The following is a 24,741-nucleotide window of genomic DNA, read 5'->3' as shown; positions in this document are numbered from 1 at the left end:
TCTCTCTCTGTCTCCATTTTTACTTCCTTTTAGTGCTTTAGGTGAAACAGAGGTAAAATGTAGTTATTATAAATAGCATTTGCTGCACTTATCAAGAATGGAGGATGTTGGTGCTCTGATTATCACATGATGACATATACACGTCAACACAGGGTATTAAAACATTTGTCTCATGACAGTATATCACTGTGTATTTTCTAAAGTCAAAAAGTAAAACTATAAAATATTCAACTCATGCAGTCAAACCACAAACGATACATATGAACATCAGACCAGCCTCTTTATTCAGCTTTTGGGGCATTTATTAAAACTTGAACTGTTTAATTCTGTGACAGTCGTGAACATTTGACAAAACATAAATCACGGATGTGTCATTATATTAAAGGAAAGATTGATCCATATCTCTGTTCTGTCTCTCTCTCTCTCTCTCTGTGTGTGTGTGTGTGTGTGTGTGTGTGTGTGTGTGTGTGTGTGTGTGTGTGTGTGTGTGTGTGTGTGTGTGTGTGTGTGTGTGTGTGTGTTAATCTCCTTTATCCTCGCATCAGGGCAGGGCGTGTCTTCCTGTCTCCAGTAATAGGCAGCAATGAGAAGCTTGAGTAAACACAATCAATGTGAAACAGTACAGCACACACAGGGAAAATACACACTCTGACAAACATGAACACACATATGAACACACACCCCACTCTCCCTCCTGCCATCCACAGCAGCGTCCACAGCCACTTCCACTGCCATATATTGCAAGTATCGATCGGCAAAAACTACCCAGCCAAAAGAAATGATTGTAGCCGCTATCGTCAATTTAGAGGTAGACTTGAAATAAAAACTGCACCATTGGAGAGCAACTGTCCCCCTCTCACACTTTCTTTGATGATTTCAGATTACAATCTCTTCATCCATTATTGATGAAATTAAAGTTGTGGCATGCTGGATGTGTTGCATAGGAGATTTGGGGATAATCCAGCAGAAAACAGGCACAGGCACATAATGAAGAAAAAAAGGCACAAATGTCAACAGTTTCACATAGGGACTGGATTAAGCAACCCCCCACAAAGAGACTGTCTCTCTACCCTTCATACACAAACACTCACACAGTGTCTCACCCGAGGATTAACGCACAACCAAAAAGTAAATCTGAGCTGATTTGTGTGTCAAAGTACCTCTGGAGGTGCCAGAATGAACGTAACATAACATAATATTCTCAGCATCAAGATAAAATCACAAACGATGCTTGCATTGTCAATATTGATAATATGACCTTTCCTTTTCACTGTATGTCTCCCTCTATCTGTCTGTCTCTCTCAGCCACAGTGGACTAATTAAACACTAAGCTGACTCTAGTGGAGGATTGAGGTGCACCTGAGCAGTTGTTGTCAATGGTTCAGTAACCATCTGATCTCTTTTGCTGATGACCGAGTGCTGGCGTCCATCATGTTTGTCTCATTACCTCAATTTCATTCTCGGACAATTTTCCCTCCGGCAACCCAGGGGCATCACCACAACTAACCACTCTCACTCGCTCACTCCAGCTGTTTATTGGTCCCCCTGCATCCGTAATTACCACTGTGTGCTTACATACATATTTTCTACAAAAAAAAAAAGTTAATATATTATATTTAATACATATATATATATATATATATATATATATATGGTTTATAATTAAAAAAAAACATACAAGGAAGACTGGTTTAACCTGAATGAATGCTGCCTTATCCATTGCAATAAACTACAAGATATTAAATCATTTAACATTCAAAACCACATTACATCAGTGAAAGTTTTTGCTATGGTAAATGAGATGTTAATACCATATCGGCCCAAGACAAACAGTTGAGTGTTTTTTAAATATATACTACAGCATTGTTGGGTTCAATGTGGTGTGTGTGTGTGTGTGTGTGTGTGTGTGTGTGTGTGTGTGTGTGTGTGTGTGTGTGTGTGTGTGTGTAGGTACTGACTCCTACTGCATGCCATATTTGTCCTTCATAGGCCTGGTCTATAAATGTTAACCACAGTGCATATGTATGCAATGGCATTGTATGCATTCCAGAATATTCTCACGCTCTGGACGCTAGTTTTGAAATCCTTTTTAGCCATTCAAGAACTGTCGTTAAAACAGCCATCATGCTAATGAAGGGCTCTTGAGCATATCAGATAATCTTACAAATCAAAAATGGAAATTCACAATGTCTTGAGATGCTCTCCCCTTTTCTTAATTTCCCTCATCAGGCACTTTTCCATTGCTCCCCTCCAGGTCTATCTTCCTCATTGATAAATAGTATATAAAAAATGTACACCTATAATAAAGTCTCCTTTTATTGTAATACTGCTGGTCTAAAATATTAGCAGTATAAACTTATTTGTTTAACAGTTTGTGGTTTTGTCTGCACTACTTTGACAAACAACACTGGAAATATCATAAAAACTGTGTGAAGACAGTAGTGTGTGACAACCCCTGTTTACGGTAATTGTTTGAATATAATCTATGAAGCAGCACTGTGATTATAATCTGGGTTACATCAATAATCTGTCAAACTACAGCAGTTTTCTGGTTGAGCAAACAGAGCTTCTTGTGTATTGAATAGTATCATAATGAAACATACAATTATTTCTTGTGCCCACAGCCTGACATACTAAGTCATATTTAATTGATTCCTTGTGTGAAACTCAGTTCACCCTTAATGATCCAAACTGAACAAAAGCAAAAAATAATTTGTTATGCTGAAGCAATTACCCAGCATGTCAGGGGGTCTAAACTGTGATAGAAATAGATCTTTCACACCTTCTGTCTTTTGCCAGTATTAGTCAAATCATTGCACTGTACCAAGAAATATGTTGAAAACAAAGACAATTTCATTTTAGTAAAATAACCGTTTTATGAGGGCATGAGAAATATTCTGTCAGTTATTTTATATTGTTACTAAGATAAACAAGATACTGTGACATCTCAAAAGACACAAATCATCCATGCAAACTAGTCCAGAACCAAAAGCTGAAAATAGTTCCATGCACTGTATCACCTTTACTGATCCAGTTTCAGAAGTTAATATAGGCTACTGATTCTGGCTAATATGATTCTGAATGCCATTTTAACTATTGGCTGGTGCATGCACCATCTATTGGACAAGTAAAGCATGCAAACATCACTCAAAAGTTCACCTGTAAATTGACCTCGACTTAGGCTATGCATCTCCTTATATTATCAATTAAAAATGATGCACCACATCAGTGTATTATCATGGAGAGGTGTGTGTGCTTGTGAAGTCTTTGAACGGAGTTTTGCTCGGGTCATTTCAGCCCACACATTAGAGTCCTCTGCGATATTCTTTCAAGTGTCCTTCTACGACGCCGCAGATGACAACAGCGAATCGATAACGAGGCAGAAATTAAAAGAAGCCGCCGGTCTGCCCCCGAGGCATGAAGATCTTCGAGCGACCCCTTTTTCTGAACTTTGGCATTCCTTTGCAAGGCTTTTTCAGCGTGAGAAAGCAGAAGGCTCCAGCTGCTGCCAGATGAAGGTAAGAACGAACGATGTAAGGACGCATCGCTCCCACGGAACCGCTGTTCGGATGAGAGGGATGTGATCGACATTCACTCGATCACAAAATATGAGGGTTCTTCAACGGTTCTTTAATGCACCTTAGGTTTAGATAAGAACCCTCTAATAAATTTTCTTAGCTGTATAAGGTATAGCCTACACGATTTTAAAAAAAAAGTTATTAGTATAGGCTATTATCATGGATCACCAGATTTCAGTGGTCTTTAAAATGACAACAAATGGTTTTTCTAACGAAAAGGTCTTTTTGTGGAACCATTTTGATTATAATTGTAAACTTGTTTTTTTAAAAAGGCAGAATTACGGAAATGAGGACTGTGGTTACTAACCAATTTTCGTGGTTACTAACCCATTTTCGTTATTGAGCCGTATTAAACGATTACAAAAACAGCTTTAACAAATTATTGGAAAATTATCAAATGTAGGCCTATGGTATTTTAGGATTTTGAAGCAACAATTTAAATAGCCTACACTTTGCATATTTACGGAGGTTGAGGGGTGCTTAATCTACTTGATTTTATTTGCAACAAACAAAAATATGCTCATTGACAGTTTTTGTGTGATAGCCTATTTGTAACACCTACGGGATAATTGCAGTAGATAATTGCAGTAGAATTATAGATAAACATGCATGTCATTTTTAGGCTCCCAGGCCTGTTAACGCTGTGAAAGAGAGAGTATTCCAACACAGTCTTGGGAATTCCCCCATGGCCGAGCGCATTAATTACTCGCGTAATGGGTGTATGACCCACAATGTAAAAAACGGATTATGCGCGTGAAACCTTCGTCCGGTCTGCTTTGCTCGCGTGAGATGCAGATGGAAACCAGTCCGGTGCACGCGGATCTTTAAAGATCGTTTGCATTCAAGCCAGCTGTTCACTTCATTTTTAAACCTGTCCGAAACTGTTTAAGCACACACACTTTTCAACAGAAGTTAGTAGGCTATTTAAATTATAGCATTGTTATATATTTAAAAATAAATAAATAAATCAAACCTACGCAATTTATTGTCAGCTGATATCTGCAAATAGGCCTTCTCACTTTTGTAAAAACTAAGTCTACAGACTGTCAAGATTACCTGATCTGTAGTAGACCAAATACAATAATTAAAAATAGCCCAACAATAGCATTTGTTGGTATATATATATATATATATATATATATATATATATATATATATATATATATATATATAGGCTATAACATAATAGTAGAAAAAAAAAGCTTTGAACTAGTTTATAGGCATGTTCATTTAAACATTTTTGGATTTCTAAAATGTCAGTCTGTATTTGTATTTCTGCTGCTCCATAACATGTATTTACCCATTTATTGTCAGCTATTTAAAATAAATAAAATATCTTGATTTGATTCATATTTAGCCATGACAGTTTTAGCGTTCATCGGGTTGATATTGTTCGTTGAATTAACGTAGCCTATTACCGTGTTTTAATGGCTGATTTGTTATCTAATTTAGCCTACCGTTTCGCATCACAAAGTTCACCCCTACACACACTCTACGCGTTGGTTGTGCATACAAACACACCCACTGTGGCACGCATGCACACGCACGCGCTTATACACACAAACTCTCACTCACGCCCACGCGCTGACAGTCAAAGCTCGTGAGAGGGGGGGAAATGCACCACTCTCTACGTCTTTGTGCGGAAAAAAGTTGCGGTCGTGGAGGCTCTGCAGAAAATATGAGTTGCTAAAGCAACTTAATAGTTTGTAGCTTAAGACACTCTGGGTTTAAGGTAACATATGTCTGTTTTCGTGTTCTTTGAAAGAACCCAGAAATATCCCTAAACGTTCTCATTGGGGAAGAAGAGGTTACGTTGCTTTTGGACCTTGTAGCAACAGTTTATGTACCCGGACATCATCAAGGACAAAGATAAACTTGTTCGGAGGTGTGGAATTTATCTTTTTTTTAAAAAAGAAAATCAAGGCTGGCACGGCTGCAAAGAGCCGCTTTTCAACAACCACTGGTAAGAGCACATGACACCCTATCTTGAATGTGAGACAATGCAAGTGAAGGAATTCGTTCCACCTCAGGGTTGCAAGCCATGGGTGAACTTCAGCTTTAGTGTAGTTAGATGGAGAGGCATGATAAGTGATGCTCTGGCAGGTCTCACCTTGACTTTGCAGTTGATAATAATATATCGTTAACACTGTGAGGTAAACGGGACAAGGACAGCTTTATAGTTAAAGCGTGTAATTTACATTAAGACATGTAGGCTATTATGGGTTTTTATCAGCAGAAATAAATCATGCTAACGAAATTTGCTTTCAAAACTAGCAAACAAACTTTATATAGCTTACGGTTTTTAATTGCTTTATAAATAGCCTACTCGTAGCAACATTACTAAAATGAATCATTTTTGTATTAACATTTGCGATGAATTGTGTAACTAAATGAAGCATTTAAATTAAAAGATGAAAATGTAATTATTATTATTCATAATATTCGATAATAAAATGTACATTTATGCAGATACAAACCAGTTATTTTTTTGAAGATCAGAAGCTCTTGTCTTAGTTAAAAATGTATGTAAACTAATACAGTATTTTCATTTTGTTTAATTATGTAAATCAAGTTTCGCTTTAAAAAAAATCACACACAAGCAACACTAAAGTAAATCACCTTATTAATATTTTTTAAGCGTAAGACTACGTTTATTATGGTATTCTCCCTAATATCAACTGGAAAAAATATCACCAATTAAAATAAAAATAAAAAATAAGTTTTTTCCCCAATTAATCATTGAAACAAATAATAATAATAATAATAATAATAATAATGTCAACATTAGTTATAGTAGTTTGCTCTGTTTTTGTTAGTGTAAACTGTTTTAAATAGACTGAAATAAAAAAAGAAAGAAATGCATTACAAAAATCTACAAGTTTTCTATACATATTTTCCTCTGTTGATGCGCTTCAATAGCAACTAATTTTGCATTGATGTATCCCAAATTATAGCCTAATCTTATTCACTGTCACGTGTGTGTCTATCTTACCTTTTCCAGTTTGAAAATGAACTTGCCAGAGTACATAGCCTATTTAACATGACATTTGTATAAAATGCAGGTTTATGGAACAAAACCAAAACTACAAATATAAAAAATAGCCGAAATACGTAAAACGGAACGGATGCCTTGTAGGCCTACCCACTCAGACGAACGAAAGAAACAACTTTGCTTGGTCATTTCACACTTAGACTACTTAGAATGGTAAAATAATTTAGACACTTATTTAAAAACACTTACTTTGTTTAATAATCTCAAAATAGTATTTAGCTAGATGACTTTCACCATCACATTAGGATATTAGCATATTAGGCCTACTCAGCACACTTATACAAAGAAACGCACACAAATTTAATTTCCAGAGTCTCAAGCCTTTGACTAAAGGCACAGATGCGACTGCGAGGCATGCAGGTGATATAAGGGGAAGGCTAAAGTAAAGCGTTGCATTCGGAGAGAGAAAAATGGAGAGGGAAAACGGTTAACAGCAGGATTGCATGCAAATTTCCGACTGAAATTATCATAAGCAAACAGCTGAAGCCTGGGCTAATAAAGGCCCATCTGTGTTACTTCATATCGGGTTAGTATAGAGCTACGATAATGAATTTTGTAATATCCAACCGACAGACATCTCAATCAGAGACTAATCCTCTGATTTTACCGCGGAATCACTCAACTTCGTGCGCTCAAACTGCTCTCTTTCTCTCACCGACACACGGTGCACTGTCTCTCTCTTTGTGCGTTGTTTTCATGTGTGCGTTTGGAGACACGAGTCTTAATTAGGAGGGACTCGAGCAAGCGCTAAGGGATTTCAAAACAAATTATGAGGAATGTGCACATCCCATTACAGACAGGAACCATCCAATATATTACAATAGATTTGAAGTATATCAGTGACCCGTCAGGTCAGATAGCTGGATTAAGTGATGGACGTGTAAAAGCTAAACACACTGAAACAGAATTTGGCCGACACACATTATTATTCCAGATATAATATAAACATTATATATATATATATATATATATATATTATAAAATTATAAATTAACGTTTCTCTTTTTTTCACAGGTGCTCAAAGTAATCTGTCAAATGGACTCCCACTGCCGCAAACTTGCATCAACCTGTGCTCAATTAGGTAAGATGATCTTGAACGACGAGCCACCCTCCTTGTTAGGTCTCCAGAGAAAGTCTGGATTCATTAATACATTTAATTTGTTTAACAAAAACACCTCAACATTGTCTGACCTTTAAAATATCGCAGGTATAAAAATGGCTCTATGTAAAAGTGTGAGTAAAACACCTTTGCTGGTGTTTGACGTAAGACTGGTTATAGGGAACTCAGTGCCATTAGACGTTTATAGTCAAAGATGGACATCTGGTGGTAGGACCGTATACACGGATAAGATAACCCGTAGCAGCTCCTGACTGGGAATTGATCATTTTACAGCCAAATTCTGTCTCATTTTAGAGATTTATGGTTTCTAAAATATCTTGAATAAAAAAATAAAAAAAATACTGATCTAATTCTTCGAAATGCTTGGTAGTGTAGTTCGGTTATCAAGTGCGTTCTCAATGAAATTATGTAAACGTATATTGCCATAAGATTGCCGTAAGATTCTAAATAAAAATGTGATGTAATATAAATGCCATTCAGTCTGATAGACGCAGGTAGATTAAACGCAAAAAATATATATATCCAATTAGCCATTTTCTCCAGTACTGTATAATTTCCCGCACAAGGACAATTCTAAAAGAAACTTAGACAAATAAAATTAAAGCTGTTGGGGAAAAAACTCTAGGCCTACAGGCTGATGCTTAATGCGTGCATGGCGGGTCTCTATATTATCTGGCATCTTCATTAAGCTAATTAAAGCAAACTGAGAACAAACCACAAAACTTATTTAGTCGCATTAGTTTGCCATTTCCCATTGGCTACGGTATGATATGAACCGATGCAGTTTAAGCAGAGAAGAGATAAAAGGAGAAAGTGGGTAAGAGGGAAAAGACATTCGAGCGACTTGATTACCGACACTCTCGTCTCCTGTGCAGTAATATATGCAGCGCTTGTTAGATAGACTCGGGGGGAAAGTAAATGTGTAATGAAAGCCTCCTCGTGAGGAGGAATATACTAATGGAAGAATCTAATGTCCTCTTAATCCTATGGAAAAGGCTTTGTCGTCTCCCTCATATTGACTGAATTGGTAATTAATGGCTCTGCGGTGCGCCATGGCCAATAATCCACAGCAGGCAGTGAGAGCGCTCTGAAGAATTTTGAGGGTCCAGAATAAATAGAGCAACAATCCAGTACAGCTATCAGTGCGTTTAACAAGAATCGAACTCTGCAACTTTTATGTTCCTATGGAATTTCAATGCGCACAATTAAAATTTCTGTGCGTAAAACCTATCATTCATATTATATTTTAGTCTATTTGAGGTCCAGAATTATCATGGTATTTTTGTAATGGAAATCATTTTCCTTACTTATAATTGATAAAAAATCATCTGCATATAGGCCTACACATTTTTCCCCAAAATGGAAGCAGCTTCAATAAATAAAGAAAATAAAACTGAATGGCATGTGAGACAACAGACCGAAACACGGTTTTTAATAATACGCAGTGTCTGGGCGCAAATGCGTTGAACAACGAGGTCACATCATCATGCAAAAAGACCTGTAAATACAAGATTTGTCGGGTCCAGGTTCATATATTATGGCATAAATTAATATCCAGTACAAAGAGCGTGAGCTGAATCAGTAATTGATGGATTTGGTCGAGTCGAGTCATTTTCATAAGCACCTTTTCTTTTTTTTTCTCCGTTTTTTTTTAACCCTATGGTTGATGCTCGACGTTTCGCGTGATTTTACAGGACAAGCAGGGAAGCAAAAATGTAGATATCATTGGTTTACTAATTGCCTTATTTTTTATTTAATAATTATGAAAGCTGTAATCAACTGCTTTAATGAGATCGGTTTGGCTGCTTCTCCTGTTAGTTTCTATTTTTTATATTACCCATTTGATATTTTCATTTGAATGACACATACAATATCATCAGAATTCTCACAAGAAATCCAACCATTTTTTCTCTCATCAAAAAAAAAAAAAAAAACTTCTCCCCTGTGATAGGCTAATATAATTTTATAATGTTAATTTTAATTTTTTAATTTTATTCGACAAAATGGAGAATAATTTAACATGAATTAGTTTTCTTTTTATTAAAATAATGCAATTCGTTGTAATAAAGTTTTGAAGGAACTTAAGACAACAAGGTGAAGAAGCTTGAAGTCGTTAAAAACGCCCAATTAAAATTCTTAGGTAAATAGGCGTCTTATCAGAATAAATGTTATACTAAAGGCAAAGTGAACATCTCTCTCCCGCGAAGTAATCACGGACCCGAGGCGCACAAATATATCTCGCCAAAGTGCTTTTAGTCCCTAAATCAAATTAGCCTATCTGATATTTCTAATTATTTTATAAGCATATAATTATCATTTATAGCCATAATTTAGCAGGACTGGGATAGGCCTACTGTTTGTTACCAATGAATTTAACGAGGTCTTTGATAGCCTGTCAACTCAATGTGGCGCAGAATCGTCCAATTAACATGTCAAAAGCGGAACTTTCATGATGAGCATCTACTAGAGCGTCATTATAACTAGGCCTACGTTTTCTTGTTTTACATCATTTGCTAATGAGATTATTTTAAATTTGACGGACTTGAGTTAAAACGCGAATAAGACGATGTTTTCTGATAATAGGCTTACCTGCTGAGTAAAGGTTGAAACATCGCGTTTTGAGCGCCAGGTGTGCAATGAACAATTTTAGGGACTCTGTTCTTTGACACATTTTGCCTTCTCTGAAGACACTGAATGCAGTGTCTCTTTATTTACATGCTTTTGGAGGGTCGAAAGCATCTCGAACAGCACAGGCTGCATTTTCTCATTTCTAATCGGGCCGTTTCTTAGTCGGTTGGCCATAAAAGCTCTCATGTATAGGGTCTAATGTTCCGTCAGATTGTGGGCGGAGTTGTGGTGACGTCACGACGCATAGAGCAGCTCGGTTGGACGGCTAGAGGGACAGCTGAATGAAGAGCGAGCGCTGTGATGTGCAAGAGAGTGTGTGTATGCAAGTGGATATAATATCACATACCTGTCCCTGTCACTCCGGCTCTCCTTGTAGCTCTCGGCTGAAACTATCTTTTTACCCAGTCGAAAGAAAAAAAAACTTTAACTTTCTTTAGCAGTGGGTTTATTTTAGCGATTTAAAGCCGCTTGTGGAGTGTCGCTTTGAGTGGTTTACTTGGGAAAGGAGCACTGACAACGCTTGCCGATACTTCACTACTGGACACATTCAATGTTTTTATTTATTTATTTTGCATGTACTATTTGTGATCGTCGCTGAGGAAGTAATAGCTGCTTGCGAACCCTCCGTAAAACGCGAATTGTCCATGACCTCTATGAAGGATCCGTTGAGTTTGGACCACCATCATCACATTACCGGGAGCAAACACGCGCCGCTTGCGATGGCCTCTAGTCTGCAACCGCTTCAGCGGTCTGTGGACTCGAAACATAGGCTGGAGGTGCACACGGTTTCAGACACCTCCAGTCCAGAGTCCGTAGGTAAGCCCTGGTCCTCTGAAGAGATGTTTAACTGGAGCGTTTTCGGTTTTGGTGTCAGTTATCATGAGGTGCTGCCTTTGGAAAGAAACTGTTTAAAACTACTTTGAGCGTTTAAACAGAGTCGGTTATAGTGTGAGGCATGCAAATATCAAGACATGGAACTGGCAGTTATAGTTGATTCCTAGGGCTATTGAGGTAGGCTACATAAGTCATGCCCTTTGACATGACTTTATTTACTTAAATTGTGTGTGGAAAATGTGGGCTTTTCACAAATGTTTGCACTGTGGCAATTTTGTATAGAATACTGCAGACATTCCCCAACTCTGATAGGCTATTTCTTTTTTCGTATGGTGAAAAATACATATTGCGTTCATTTTCGTTAAAATATTTTCTAAATCTTGATTTAAAAGCATTTTCATTTGAGCCTCTTTTATCGTAACTGTTTCCAGAATATGATGTTAAACATCAGCGATTCATAAGAAAATTAGTTACGGAACATCATTGATTATTTTGCCCGAAATGTTGTTACCAGGGAACTTACTTTGATACGTTACCATGATGTGAAATATTTTCAATTCAATAAAACGGAATTAGAGATTTGTCTCCCTCACACAGACTTCTCCAATGTGTCAAAAAGCATGAAGCTGTTAATTTAAGTTCCTCTTAAATTAAATAATTATTTAAAAATACTGTATTATTTTGCATTGCAGATAAAGAGAAGGGACAGAGTAAAAACGAAGATACGACTGATGACCCATCGAAAAAGAAGAGACAGAGGCGGCAACGAACGCATTTTACTAGCCAACAGCTCCAGGAACTGGAAGCCACTTTTCAGCGGAATCGCTACCCGGACATGTCCACTAGAGAGGAGATCGCCGTTTGGACTAATTTGACAGAGGCCAGAGTCAGGGTAAGTTTGATAAGTGAAATGGCATTGAAATAACATGTTATTATATAGCCCTAAAAATGAAGACTTGATTTTTCTAAACAAATCCACAATTCACGGTTCAAATTCAATATTTTAAATAGCCTAGCCTAGCCTACTGAATAAAAAGTATGCATAATAAAGTAATTTTAGTTCAAGCAATAGGTCCACTTAAAATACCTTATTAGAATCGTTTATATCCTATAGGCCTATATAAACTAATTTGTTCACAAAGTCTAGACCTATTTTATAGGCTAGGCTATTTAACAGGCGCTACGCGTTGCTAAAATTTCGTGACGTTAATATAAGTTACATGCTAATTACGACTTTATGTAATCATTTAAATAAACCTGTCACTGTTTGGTGCAGAGGCTAATTATGGGCGAATCGAATTGTTTGCAATCAACACAAGTGACACCCTAACGACGACCTTAATGGAGTCACACAGTCGCTTTTTAAGAGGTGTAAAGCTTGTATTTTGTGATTGTCATTCTCGTGTAGTATACTTAAGGTTAGTTTGTCTCCGCCTGCTTAGGGAGAATACACATTTGAAGCGTCGGGCGGCCCATTGACCGCTATAAGAATGGATGTGTATTGGAATTCCCGGGATCAGACAAGATTCCGGGTGACTGATAAAAACGCGACTTAATTAGGGTTCCAAACTGAGTTTGACACCACCGCCACCCATATAATTTATCTACCAAAAACAAACCGTGTAGCAGTGGTTAATTCATGTTGTTCTAATGCCTACGGTGACAGCAGTTCTGAAAACGTAAAGCATATCGGCTGATCTTCACTTTAATAGTTTTAGATAAGAATTAACTATCTAGGCTAATTATAAATATAAATGATTTACTACATTTGTTGCAGGTGTGGTTCAAGAATCGACGGGCAAAATGGAGAAAAAGGGAGAGAAACCAACAGGCAGAGCTGTGTAAAAACGGTTTCGGCCCTCAGTTCAACGGACTTATGCAGCCCTACGATGACATGTATCCCAGCTATACGTACAACAACTGGGCTGCAAAGGGGCTCACGTCGGCCTCTCTTTCTACCAAAAGCTTCCCCTTTTTCAATTCCATGAACGTCAATCCGCTGTCGTCTCAGACCATGTTCTCCCCACCTAACTCCATCTCCTCAATGAGCATGTCCTCCGGTATGGTTCCGTCTGCTGTCACCGGTGTACCCGGATCAAGCTTAAACAGCCTCAATAACTTGAATAACCTCAGCAACCCTTCTCTAAATTCGGGGGTTCCCACGTCGGCGTGCCCTTACGCCCCACCGACACCTCCTTATGTTTACCGGGACACTTGTAACTCCAGTCTTGCCAGTCTGAGACTGAAAGCCAAGCAGCACTCGAGTTTTGGATACGCGAGCGTGCAGAACCCGGCCTCCAATCTCAGCGCCTGCCAGTACGCAGTGGATAGACCGGTGTAAGGGACGATTGTAGAATTTACAATCCCGAATCCCAGGAACGAGAGACTACACTTTTTGTTTCAAGGGCACTAGAAGAATAAACCACTGAAACGCGTCCAATCCTGTGATGGAATGTCAAGCGGGAACGGAAGGCAAACGCGCCTTTTCTAATAAGATTTGTTCTCTACACTAGCAAGTGCACACTAGCCAGTGAAGAGTTTAGGATATCAGAATGTTTAAAAAAAAAAAAGAAGAAGAAAAATCTCATTTATTTTGACGTTTCAATTTTTGGACAGTAATTGACTGAAAGGTTGTATATAGGCTGTATACATATATCTTAATATCATCTCCAATTTGTAGAGGCGAAAGCTGTAACTCTTAAGCATTTTCGAGAATTCAGTTTAACACAGCATGTGGAAAACGTACAGGAATCATGTCTTGCTTGCGATCAAGGGAATGTACATACTAAACGCACCAGTCGTGTGTGATATCATAAATTTATTATTAAATATCTGTGTGAATATAGATCTAGAATAGCAACCCTGGGTAATAATACGCAAATGTTTCTGCGAAATGAACTTGGTTTTTGCTCTGTGTATAATATTTGGTACGGAATTTTTGTTTCGTTTTTCAACATCCCAAAAATAAACTATTGTGTTTTATTTAATGGAAGTAAATATATTGTTCTAAACCATTTCAAAACGTTTTCTTCACAATTATTGCATTCGCCTGGTTGTATGCAGCACACTTTGTTGCTTTGTGGTATTTCTAAGGTTTAAATAGAGAGAGATGGGGGGAGTATCTAATACACATCAGCGTGACATGAGAAGTCCGGTGAAGAGGGCGAGATGTCCCGAGCAGATTAGGAGTCGAATATACAAGACTGACTAGAGGCTGGGCCTCCAGTGATCACCGACGCTTGAAATAACATTGCAATAAGATCGAAACAGACTGGACCACACATCACTGAACCATCTGCCGGCTAAACTCCTTTAGAATAAAATAAAATAAAATAAAATATGTAGTGATCGCCTATGACGGTCCACATCAGATCGTGTGTAAGTTGAAAACAAGGCTCGTATCTCATATGAATTATGAATGACCTATTATAATAGAGAAAGTGCCATACAGTGCAAACAAAACTGTGCTTTTTTATCAGACTCACAGCAGGCGCATAATTAAAACTAATAGCGACATCGAGTGTCAATTGACTGACTGTTTGTAAACAAAGAAAGCTCGCTGCCTCAAATTACTGTATAAAAACACAATAGGCTACAATAAATAAAGAGTGGAAAGAGGATTAAGGGAAATGTCTCGTGCTCATAATACAATATTAGCCTACTGCTATTGTAAAGGTTATTAAAATCTAATTGAATGAGTAGGCTACTTATTCTGTTTCTCGGGAAATATTTACATTGTCTCTATTGTTAGGCACTGTTGTCCATCAATAGCTGCACCGAAGCATGTAAAACTAAAATATCTCTATTGCGCAGTCAATCTCATTGATAGAAGAGCAATCAAAACAAAGAGAGGTATGCTACAGAGACAGGCGTGTGTGTGAGTGTGTTTCTGTCTATGAAAGTCATGTCACAGCGCGTATCAGTGAACATTTATTCTACTTATGTGGTTGGAACAACACAAGCGTGCTGTTTAACATGAATGCTCTCATATAAGCTAATGATGATTAATGAGGCAGACAGAACAAGGGTGGAGGAAATTGTAAAATTGAATACTACTATTACAGTAAGCCTATTCAAAATAAGTATTGCTGTTGAATGAAAACTAAACGCCCAGGCTGATTTAAAGCGTCTACATTAAAACAACCAACTTTTGTCTAAAATCCACAGAACATAAATCAGTCATTTTCAGGTGTACACATTCCTGATTCTCTCAAGTGAAGAGCTAACAGGCCTAAATTATTCATTCCTAGCAACATGACGGTCTGGGGTCCCAATACACATCTCAATAAACACTGTGAGCGGGGGGCCCACGGGAGCAATACAGAGCAGATCCAGAGAGGAACCCTTCAGTTGGCCTAAGCACAGACAGGAAAGCTGTTCCCTTTATTCTCTAGAAGACTGCATAAAGGTAAGGCCTTTTAATGCGCATTATCAGCAGAAAACTAAAAACATGTCCTTGCATGAAGAAGAGAAGCGCCAAAAGTCTGCATTCATAAGTAACTCGAGTTTTCTCAGGCTTTCCTGCAGTGTTGTCTTGCCGTGTTGTTGGTTATTTGCCGACAGAAAAAAAGTAGTTTCTTTTGGGACAATGTTGTGAAAATGTTTAATCAAATATTCACTGACGCGGAACATTTCTTTTACGGCTTGAATTTATTTTTTTGCTATCCGAAAAGTCCAGTTATGTTCATTTGTTATGAACGCAGCTGACAAGTAGGTCTACGCTACGTTTGAATGTAAAGTGATTTAGTATTAATTCCTATTTTCTATTTACAAAATTACTGTAACCCTTAATAATGTGTCTATCTTTTCTAAAGTATTTAAAAATATTTACATAGCAGAACTAGTCTAAATATAGCCTTCCTCAGCGGCTGCAAATGTAGGCTACTACCCGATAGTCTTATAGGCTATTGTGTGACTACTGTACTACAATGGTATCACTTCTGATTTAATAGTGGGAAATGTTGGTATTTACACAGTGCTATGGTATCTTATTCGGTTTTTTGTTACAGCTTTTAAAAAAAACTTTAAAAAAAACGTTTAAAAAAACTTAGCTATTTGTCGAAATGCAACCTATAATTCAGTTGTATTCTAAACGCATATTTCATAGTTTGCAGTAATAAGGGGAAACATGCCTTTTCATTTTGATAGGCTAAATGACTCACATATGCACCAAATAACACTAAAACAAATTTTATATGCCTTCACAAATTTCGTTAAATCCCTCATACTATCTGAAATCCCAGGTGTAATAATTCTGGACTAGTCAAATACTAACAACCTGATTAACAGCTGAGAAAATATATTTACGTTAATGTCTATAATACACGTGAATAGATTGATCAACTGAAAGGTTTACCTAATAGTAGTAACAATTAATATTGATGATAAAATTGGATATAGCGTTAAAATATTAAGTAATACGTAAAAACTGTTTAGAAAAATTACAAATATGATAATCAGTGGTATGTTGTAGAAGAGGATAGGCCAAATGTGTTGTTGCACATTTTCCAAATACTTTGTTCTTGGGCAAAGATTATTGGTCAAAAGCCAGTTTTATTCGGTTTGTTGTCATCGTCGCTGCATGAGTATAGGCCCTATATTGATAAACTGAACGGCGTTGTTGTAACCACCCCATCGCGGCAAAAATCACAGATTGCCCAATCAGATGGCAGCGATTTAAGCGCAAGGTCGGGGTGGGATGACCTCGCACATTCTCGCCCGTACCTAGTTCTCCATTGAAAAACAACACTGACTGACCTGCAGCACATTTAAAATAGAAAGGAATGCGACAATTTTCATAATTCCAAGTTACTTTTTCACAATACCACTTTTGGTATCGTCCCATTACAAATCAGCCTTACAATCATTACAAATTGTCAGTATTTCTGTAGAATAACGATATTGGATATAGGCCAATCAATCAGCTGACATTTGGCTATTTTCAGATGATTATTGGCACCATCCAAAAACAGGTGTCCACATGGCTAATTAACATAAAGGTTATGTACCAGATCCAAAATCCACTGACAGTCTTGTCATTGATGATGAACTTTCCATTTACTTTTATAAGTCAGTACAGTGCAACATAAGAATTAATTCACTTTCAGACATGTGCATCTCATTTGCAGGGTTGCAGGATTCCTTGTTCAATATCTGAAATGCATGTCTCTTTTTTCTATTAAGTAATGCTAATGCACTTGAGGAAAATGAGCACAGGCCAGGTGGTGCTGACCTAAAATGACTCTGTAGATCCTCCCGTCACTATATGTGTAGACCCACTGACTGAGTTGAAGGTTTTCTAAAGAGTGAGCAAACATTGGATAGGGTGAGCTTGAATTGTTAAAGAAAATGTATGTGAGGATTATGGGTGTGGAAGTGTGTATGGAAAACCTCACGTGTCATTGCCTTTAGTTAAAGGGCTAGTTCACCCAAAAATGTGTGAATCATTTTTGTCATCATTTACTCTTGATCCAAACTGTATGACATTCTTTCTTCTGTGTTTTTTTTTTTTTGGTCTGTACAATGAAAGGGGTCCTAAAGAACCCTACTGACTTTCACTGTATGGGGAGAAAAGAGAGAGGTAGAAAGAAAATATTTAGTTTTCCACAGAATAAATAATCTCCTAAAGGTTTGGAACAACAATGAGGGTAAATAAATGACAGAATTTTCATTTTTAAATGAACTATCCCTTTAAGATCTATTCTATGAAAAAAAGTCATGAGTACATGCTTTCTATAAGGCAACTATGTGTCTGTACCTGCATCTGTAGATGTGCCTCTTCTCTCTTACGTTCCAGTTCTTTGTGTGCGTATCTGTTCTTTGTGTGTTTGGAAAACCTGCTGGCATATTGCTAACATGTCTACCCTTTCATCTGATGTGCTTGTGTTTCGTTGGTCAAAGTGTGTGTCTACCTTTCTAAGGATGTGCCAGAGCTTGTGTTTATCCGTGTATATATCCTATCCCTTGACATGCTTGAGTGTTGGTTTTTGTGTATTCGGGTGTGTGTGTGTCTGACAGCCCTGCCTTTGATGAGCTGAGTGTGACGCCGGGATGGCTTCTCTGGCCGGAGGCTTGCAGTGCTAGTGTGGGAGCATGTGAACGATCAGACATGGAGTAAACTTCCATGACTCAGACACTTCCTGCTTTCTCAACTTATATTAAAAAGAAACATCACAAATGTTTTGACTTTAAAATGAGGAATTCCACACAGTGAGTACCATGAAATCACAGATGCACGGATGTGTGTGGAATTAACAAAGATAGTATCAGTAAAGAGGGTGTATACTGCAGCTTTTCTCTATTGTTTTGGATTGGGAAGACGGTGACGGAGGACTGATGATGTAATGCAACACTTAAATAAAGCCTATAAGCTGTCCAGACTGCAAGAAGCTTTAATTTTGGATGAGGAGAGATACAGAACATTTTCACAAAATAACAGCCGTGATTCTGTTCTAATAATATTGTGAGGACGTAATGCATGTTGAGAATGCACAAGTACCAACAAATGTGTAGCATATTAATACTAACGAGAGTAATAACTCTAGTAAAAAATATGGAACACAAAGATATGGAAATATAAGAATGAAAAAAAATATATATATATTGTTTAATAACCAAATACCTATTGAGGAAGTTAGGAAGAGCACACCTTAAAACAGTTGTTGAGTTGAGTTCTACAATATAGTTCAGCCCAAAATATACACTCTTCTCTATTGTGCTGACAGTTTTGCATTTGCCATGCGTGCAAACATTTGAAAAGCAGCTGCACACACACAAAAGTTGACAAGTAATGTATAAGAGTTGCAACTGGTGTTGAATTGTGAGTCTGCAGTGCCTAAAGAATTAAGGGAAAGGTAAGAAGAGAATGAATGACAGCATTGTGAAGCTAAGTGTTCGCAATAACAAGAAACTCCAGCTCTCTCAACCTCATCACCTTTCACAAATATGACATCAACAATCGCTTAAGCCTTAACACATCAAATGTGAAAAGGACAAGAGCATTAAGCCTCAAGCAAGGCAACCATATAGACTGTTACTACTCACTAGGTGCTAAAAAATACAAGGCTATATGTTGCCTCCATGAGAAAATGTTCAAAATGTCAGTTATTATAAACAAATCATGTTCTGCAGAACTTAAAGCAGCGAGTTCAGGGTGCAGGATGTTCTGCAAAGTTGTATGTTAATGCATAACCGCAGACTAGTTTTAATTTTTCATAAACCAGTCAAAGCAATCGGCTGCGATTCTTTTTCAAACATCCTCCTCATTACGTGCCACCAAAATCCTGCTAATCTCAGTGGGAAGATGACGTGAGCTGATCGACATTAATGGATTTGTAGATGTGGAAGTGCAAGACACACACAGGGCAGAGTTTAGGAGTGAGGAACTTTGCCTCATTGTGTTTTTTGCTTCATTAGCTCCAGTACAGAGCTTGTCAATGCCTTTCCTATGTCTTACTGCAGCGGTGCGGATTTCCTCTCTGAGATGACATGCAGCAGACCGTTGTGATTCCATTATGAAATCTACATAGATAAGAAATAATATAGCTTTCAATTCCACTCTGATGTTAAAAAAATAATTTTAATGTAATGGTGTAACTAAACCTATGATACATATTATGGTTGCCTCTTCTAAAAATACTATTTGTCAATATTTTTTATCAGATGGGAAAATAATTGCTGCAATTTGTTTATAAAATGTATTGTACTGACTAAAAAAAATAAAAAATCATCTAATGCCTTGCAGTATTCAAAACTCCACCAAACACACCTAACCAAAACCTAAATGCCTGAAGCACAATTTCAAACTTTTGTAAAAGTGTTGTGCACCTTCACGTCCAACAGGGGGCAGTACAACTAATCACATTAAGAGCAGAGACCCATACTTCAGAGTATTCCACCATTTATAGTCCCACACATCTATATTTATTTGTTACACAAGGACATTTCTAACAGAGCTTATTCTCTTTAACATTATAATACTCTTCTGCATCCTAACTGATCCCTGTTCCTCAGAATGTGTACCTTCACAATTTGTTCAAGCTGTCACAACTTGATGATTAGCAAACAAGAGTTGTTTTAAGAGCAATAGATCAAAGGAAGATCACTGCTAAATTAAATGGTAATCATTGGTAATATGGCTACTATTTGTACATGAATTGAAGTATCAACATTACAAATGATATGATCAATATATTATGACAAAATATGTTTTACATTGCTTTAACTCATCAAAATAAGTTAAGCAATTTTTCAAATGATTTTTTAAAGTCAGTTTAATGTGATTTAAGTTGAAATGACTTAAACATCCAAGTTGATTGTACTTAATTTAAGGCAGCAACTTTTTTACAGGGTAATGCAGATGAATAGTATAATAAATATTATTGGTAGCACTTTATTTTACGTCCTGTTTCGCATGTACATACTATACACTTATTGTAGTAGTTATAACTGGGTAATAACTACAGGTACTAGTTCTAAACCTGCCTCTAAACCTACTTAGTGTACTTACGTTCTTGGTAAGTACACTGTGTGCACGTACTGTAAAATAAAGTGCAACCATAATATTAACCTTAGCTATTTATTAGTTGTTTTTTTTAAAATGCGTTTCAGAATAAATTGATTAAATAAAAAAATATAAAGCAGACATAGCTGATAATTCACCATAGAACAGTTGTTTCAGTGTGTCACCACTAGATGGTGCAGTATTAAGTAGGAGGTAGAAGACAAAAAGTGTGCTGTACAAATGAATTGAGCAACAATAACAAAATAAGATTTTTTTGCTAACTAAGATTTAAGTTTCAAATTCGCTGCTATGATACAACATGACTAACATTTCAAATAAATAAATGTAGACAAGTAAACTCATTCATTTATTTATGCAAACTGTGCAATGCTGTGAATATATATCTTTAATTTTATGTTACAGGTCCTACATTGCCAATTTAAAGGTTTCAGGTTCAAATCCAGATGACTAGGTAACCATGTAAAATCATCTCATCACAATGCTTTACATTAATCTCCAGATTGCATAATGCATCTCTTGATTGTACTATAATTTCATATATCAGCTTTTACTGTAGTAAATTCATCTGTTAAATGACAAGTAATTTGTGTTTAAAGGACAACTTGATTTACACACACAACACCGTAACAGCTTTGGCTCAATATCAAACAAGTTCTTATTTTACTTATTTTACCTACAGGATCTGTCATGTTTGATCTGAGGATGACAAATGAGGATTGGACGCATCTATGAAACCAGTTTTAAAGAAAACGAAAATAGAAAAAAAAAAGTTCCACAGTCATTATGCTATATGATTTGGCTCCATTGGACGGTACAAGAAAATGAACTGGGCAAATTTATATTAAACAGAGCGTTCAGCTTATATAATAGAAACCACTTTCTGTTTACATTGTTGATATTTCAAAAGATCAAATGCACTTGATCTGCATACTTTCACCAGAGCAGTGAGATGTATCAATTTGGACTTTCAGTAATGCTTTCATATTTAGACATCCATCGTTTGGCCTATATCTTCATCCTCCTTGAGATCAAAAACATAAATGTCAAAAGTAAGTATATGGTAACACTTTATTTTAAGGTGATGGAGTTACATGTTACTACATAGTAATAACAGTATAATATGCATAATTACAAGCAACTAACCAAAACCCTAACTCTATAAGTACATGTAGCTAATTATTACTCAGAACATATTAGAGTAAGTACAATGTAACTACATCACGTTAAAATAGTGTAACCACACATTTTGACAGATACATTTAAATCACAATAAAAATCTGACATCTGATAATACATCTGATATCTGTCATTGACTCACATCCTCTCTCGTAGCCACACGCTCTGACTTTAATTCACTTGCAGTCTCCCTCCAAGTCTGTTAGCTGAACTTGCTGAACTTCTTCACCTGTACAGAGCACATGATGTTCCTAAAGTGAACTGTTCCTATAGTTGAATCAATTGTGGTCCCTAGAATCAATACAACTCCCTAGAATCAATACAACTCCATGAGTTGAAATAAGCTCATAGCTGCTGGAGCTCCTTAGAGGGGCCTTGATGAAGCATGAGGGGCTTGTAAGAGCCATTGACACAGACACTTGTGCATTTGAATCCATGTCATTTATGAAACCAGTAATGACATCAGAGATAAACAGAGCCTGTGTGTACAGTAGTTAGGCTATTTGTGTATTTTTCTGTAGCAGAGATTCGCCCTTGTTATTACTTTAAGCAAGTGGCTTATTCAGTCACTTCAAAAAGAAGTAAACTATGATGATCTTTTTTTTTATATATATATATATATATATATATATATATATATATATATATATATATATATATATATATATATATATATATATATATATATATATATATATATATATAAGCTTCAAGGGATAGTTCACCCAAAAAAAAAAAAAAAAAAAAAAAAAAAAAAAAAATTATGAATTTCTTTCTTCTGCTGAACAAAAAAGAAGATATTTTGAAGAATGTGGGTAACCAAACAGTTGATGGGCCCCATTGACTTCCATAGTATGGGGGGGGATCTATGGAAGTCAATGGGACCCATCAACTGCTTGGTTACTGACATTCATCAGCAGAAGAAAGAAATTCATACAGGTTTGGAACAACTTAATGGGGAGTAAATCATTTTTTGTCAACTATCCCTTAATGTGTAATGTAATCTTACTATGTTTGTAGGGGACACACCTGTGGATGTTACAGGCCAAGCCCATAGGCATATCCAAGAAACCAGTTAGTTAATTTCTGTGGATTTATTCCACGCCACAACAGACAAATAAATAATTTCTTCTCCACGCATGGGCGTTGGCTCTGATGTTTTACCTTTAGAGTACTCCTGCCCCTGCTTATCAGATTCCGGCACCAATAACTGAAGAATAATTCAACTTTTTGCCAAAAAAAAATAAAAATGTCAAAGAATGAGCATCAGTCAACACCAAATATTGTTTTGTGATCAGGAACGATACTCAATACTTATGGATTTGGAAATCAAACTTTAGCAGGCAGGACGTGACAGCAGAAAGCGCCATTCCTCATGCCACCAATGATACATTACCGTTCAAAAGTTTGGGGTCAGTACAAATTTTGAAAGAAAGTAATACCTTAATTCAGCAAGGATGCATTAAACTGATCAAATGTGATAGTAAAGACACTTATGTTACAAAAAATACTTATTAGAAAGACGGATCATGTGACACTGAAGACTGGAGTAATGACTGATGAATATTCTGCTCTGCCATCACAGTAATAAATTACATTTAAAAATATATACTAAAATGGAAAAGTTATTTTAAATTGTAAGAGTAAATCACAATATTACAGTTTTTACTGTATTTCTCATCACATAAATACAGCCTTGGTCAGCATAATATAAGGAGTGTACATAATAGTCTGATAACCCATGCATGGGTTGAATAAAAACTTTGTCTGGCACAACCGCGTAGTTCCCTACGCTTCTGAAACCATTCTTGCAATGGAAAAATGAGATATGTTGTATAACATATCTCGTTGGTTTATGCTTTACATATTTCTGAATGCATTAATAAATTAGGAAAACAAATAATGAAAACAGTTAACATCAGTTTATTGAAATTGCAAAGAGAATGGCAGATAGCAGGCAGAAACAGCGTGATGAGAGATGATGAGATGTCAACTGAAAGTAATAGTCTTTTCCTCAATATAACAGAGTGGGAGAATGATGGTTGAGAAGCACACACCTCAGTTGTCGATGACCAGGAGGAAACCACGGTGACAGGGAAATGCACGGAAATGAAGGAGAACGACTACGGAGATGGTGACAGTGGAGATCGTGGAACGCTGGAGAAGGTATAGGAACCTTTCATATAGACGTTGTCAACAGGTAAGTAGCGTTTCGAGTGTGAGTCTAGTATCCGCTTTGGAGAACAGACAATGTGTGTGACTGAGGTGTTTGTTCATGTCCATGGTTCATAAACAGCATGTGCAGGTGATTAGTATTCTCTGTGATTGGGAAGTGCATGCAGGTGAGGGCCAGGGAGGATGGTGGGAAATGCAGTGAGGAGGTGGTGACTAGCTGGTGACCGTGACACACACCTTATTCTTTAGCCTATTATTACCATTTTCAACATTTTAGAATTAGTGAAGTCATCAAACAGCACAAATGGAATTATGGAAATTATGAAGTGAGCACAAATGCTAAACAAATCAAACTCTTATATTTTAGATTATTAAAATATACAAAGTACAAATCTCATCAGGTGCCCAATATGTCTTTAGGAGTTTCCATGCATGCTGAACACTATCTGGTCCAACCAACATATTCAAGAAAAACTGCTTAAATATTCAATAATGGATTTTATTACGAAGGCAAAATGTCAGCAAACCTAATTCTTAAAAACTATTTGATCTAAATGCTTAAGATCATGACAAATATATATTTTACAGAGCCCAAACCTCTGACTGGTAGTGTATATAGTTTTTATAGTTTTTTATTTTTATTTTTTTTATTTTA

General features: G+C 36.7%; 1 protein-coding gene across 3 annotated transcripts; it reads left to right on the top strand.

The window, feature by feature from the left end:
- Positions 1-3,291: 3,291 nt before the first annotated feature.
- On the top strand, positions 3,292-14,226 carry pitx2 (paired-like homeodomain 2). Of its 3 annotated transcripts, XM_084133639.1 has the most exons (5): positions 3,292-3,518; positions 5,344-5,541; positions 7,645-7,711; positions 11,905-12,104; positions 12,990-14,226. In XM_084133639.1, the coding sequence occupies exons 3-5, from the start codon at positions 7,666-7,668 to the stop codon at positions 13,551-13,553; spliced, it is 810 nt and encodes a 269-aa protein (XP_083989765.1). In that variant the 5' UTR covers positions 3,292-3,518; positions 5,344-5,541; positions 7,645-7,665; the 3' UTR covers positions 13,554-14,226. The 3 variants fall into 3 exon arrangements, with proteins under 3 accessions (XP_083989765.1, XP_083989764.1, XP_083989763.1); XM_084133638.1 differs by lacking the exon at positions 3,292-3,518 and having other exon boundaries at positions 5,160-5,541; XM_084133637.1 differs by lacking the exons at positions 3,292-3,518; positions 5,344-5,541; positions 7,645-7,711 and adding an exon at positions 10,646-11,194.
- Positions 14,227-24,741: the final 10,515 nt, after the last annotated feature.

The sequence above is a fragment of the Abramis brama genome (assembly GCF_963993115.1).
Source record: "Abramis brama genome assembly, chromosome: 13".
Classification (NCBI taxonomy): Eukaryota; Metazoa; Chordata; class Actinopteri; order Cypriniformes; family Leuciscidae; genus Abramis; species Abramis brama.
This window is presented reverse-complemented; position numbering and strand designations above follow the sequence as displayed.

Bases quoted from the DNA above. Each gene is read 5' to 3' on its own strand.
- pitx2 (XM_084133637.1), top strand. From the start codon at position 11,023: ATGACCTCTATGAAGGATCCGTTGAGTTTGGACCACCATCATCACATT. The intron at 11,195-11,904 runs GTAAGCCCTGGT...TTTGCATTGCAG, and splicing joins CTCCAGTCCAGAGTCCGTAG to ATAAAGAGAAGGGACAGAGT. The intron at 12,105-12,989 runs GTAAGTTTGATA...CATTTGTTGCAG, and splicing joins TGACAGAGGCCAGAGTCAGG to GTGTGGTTCAAGAATCGACG.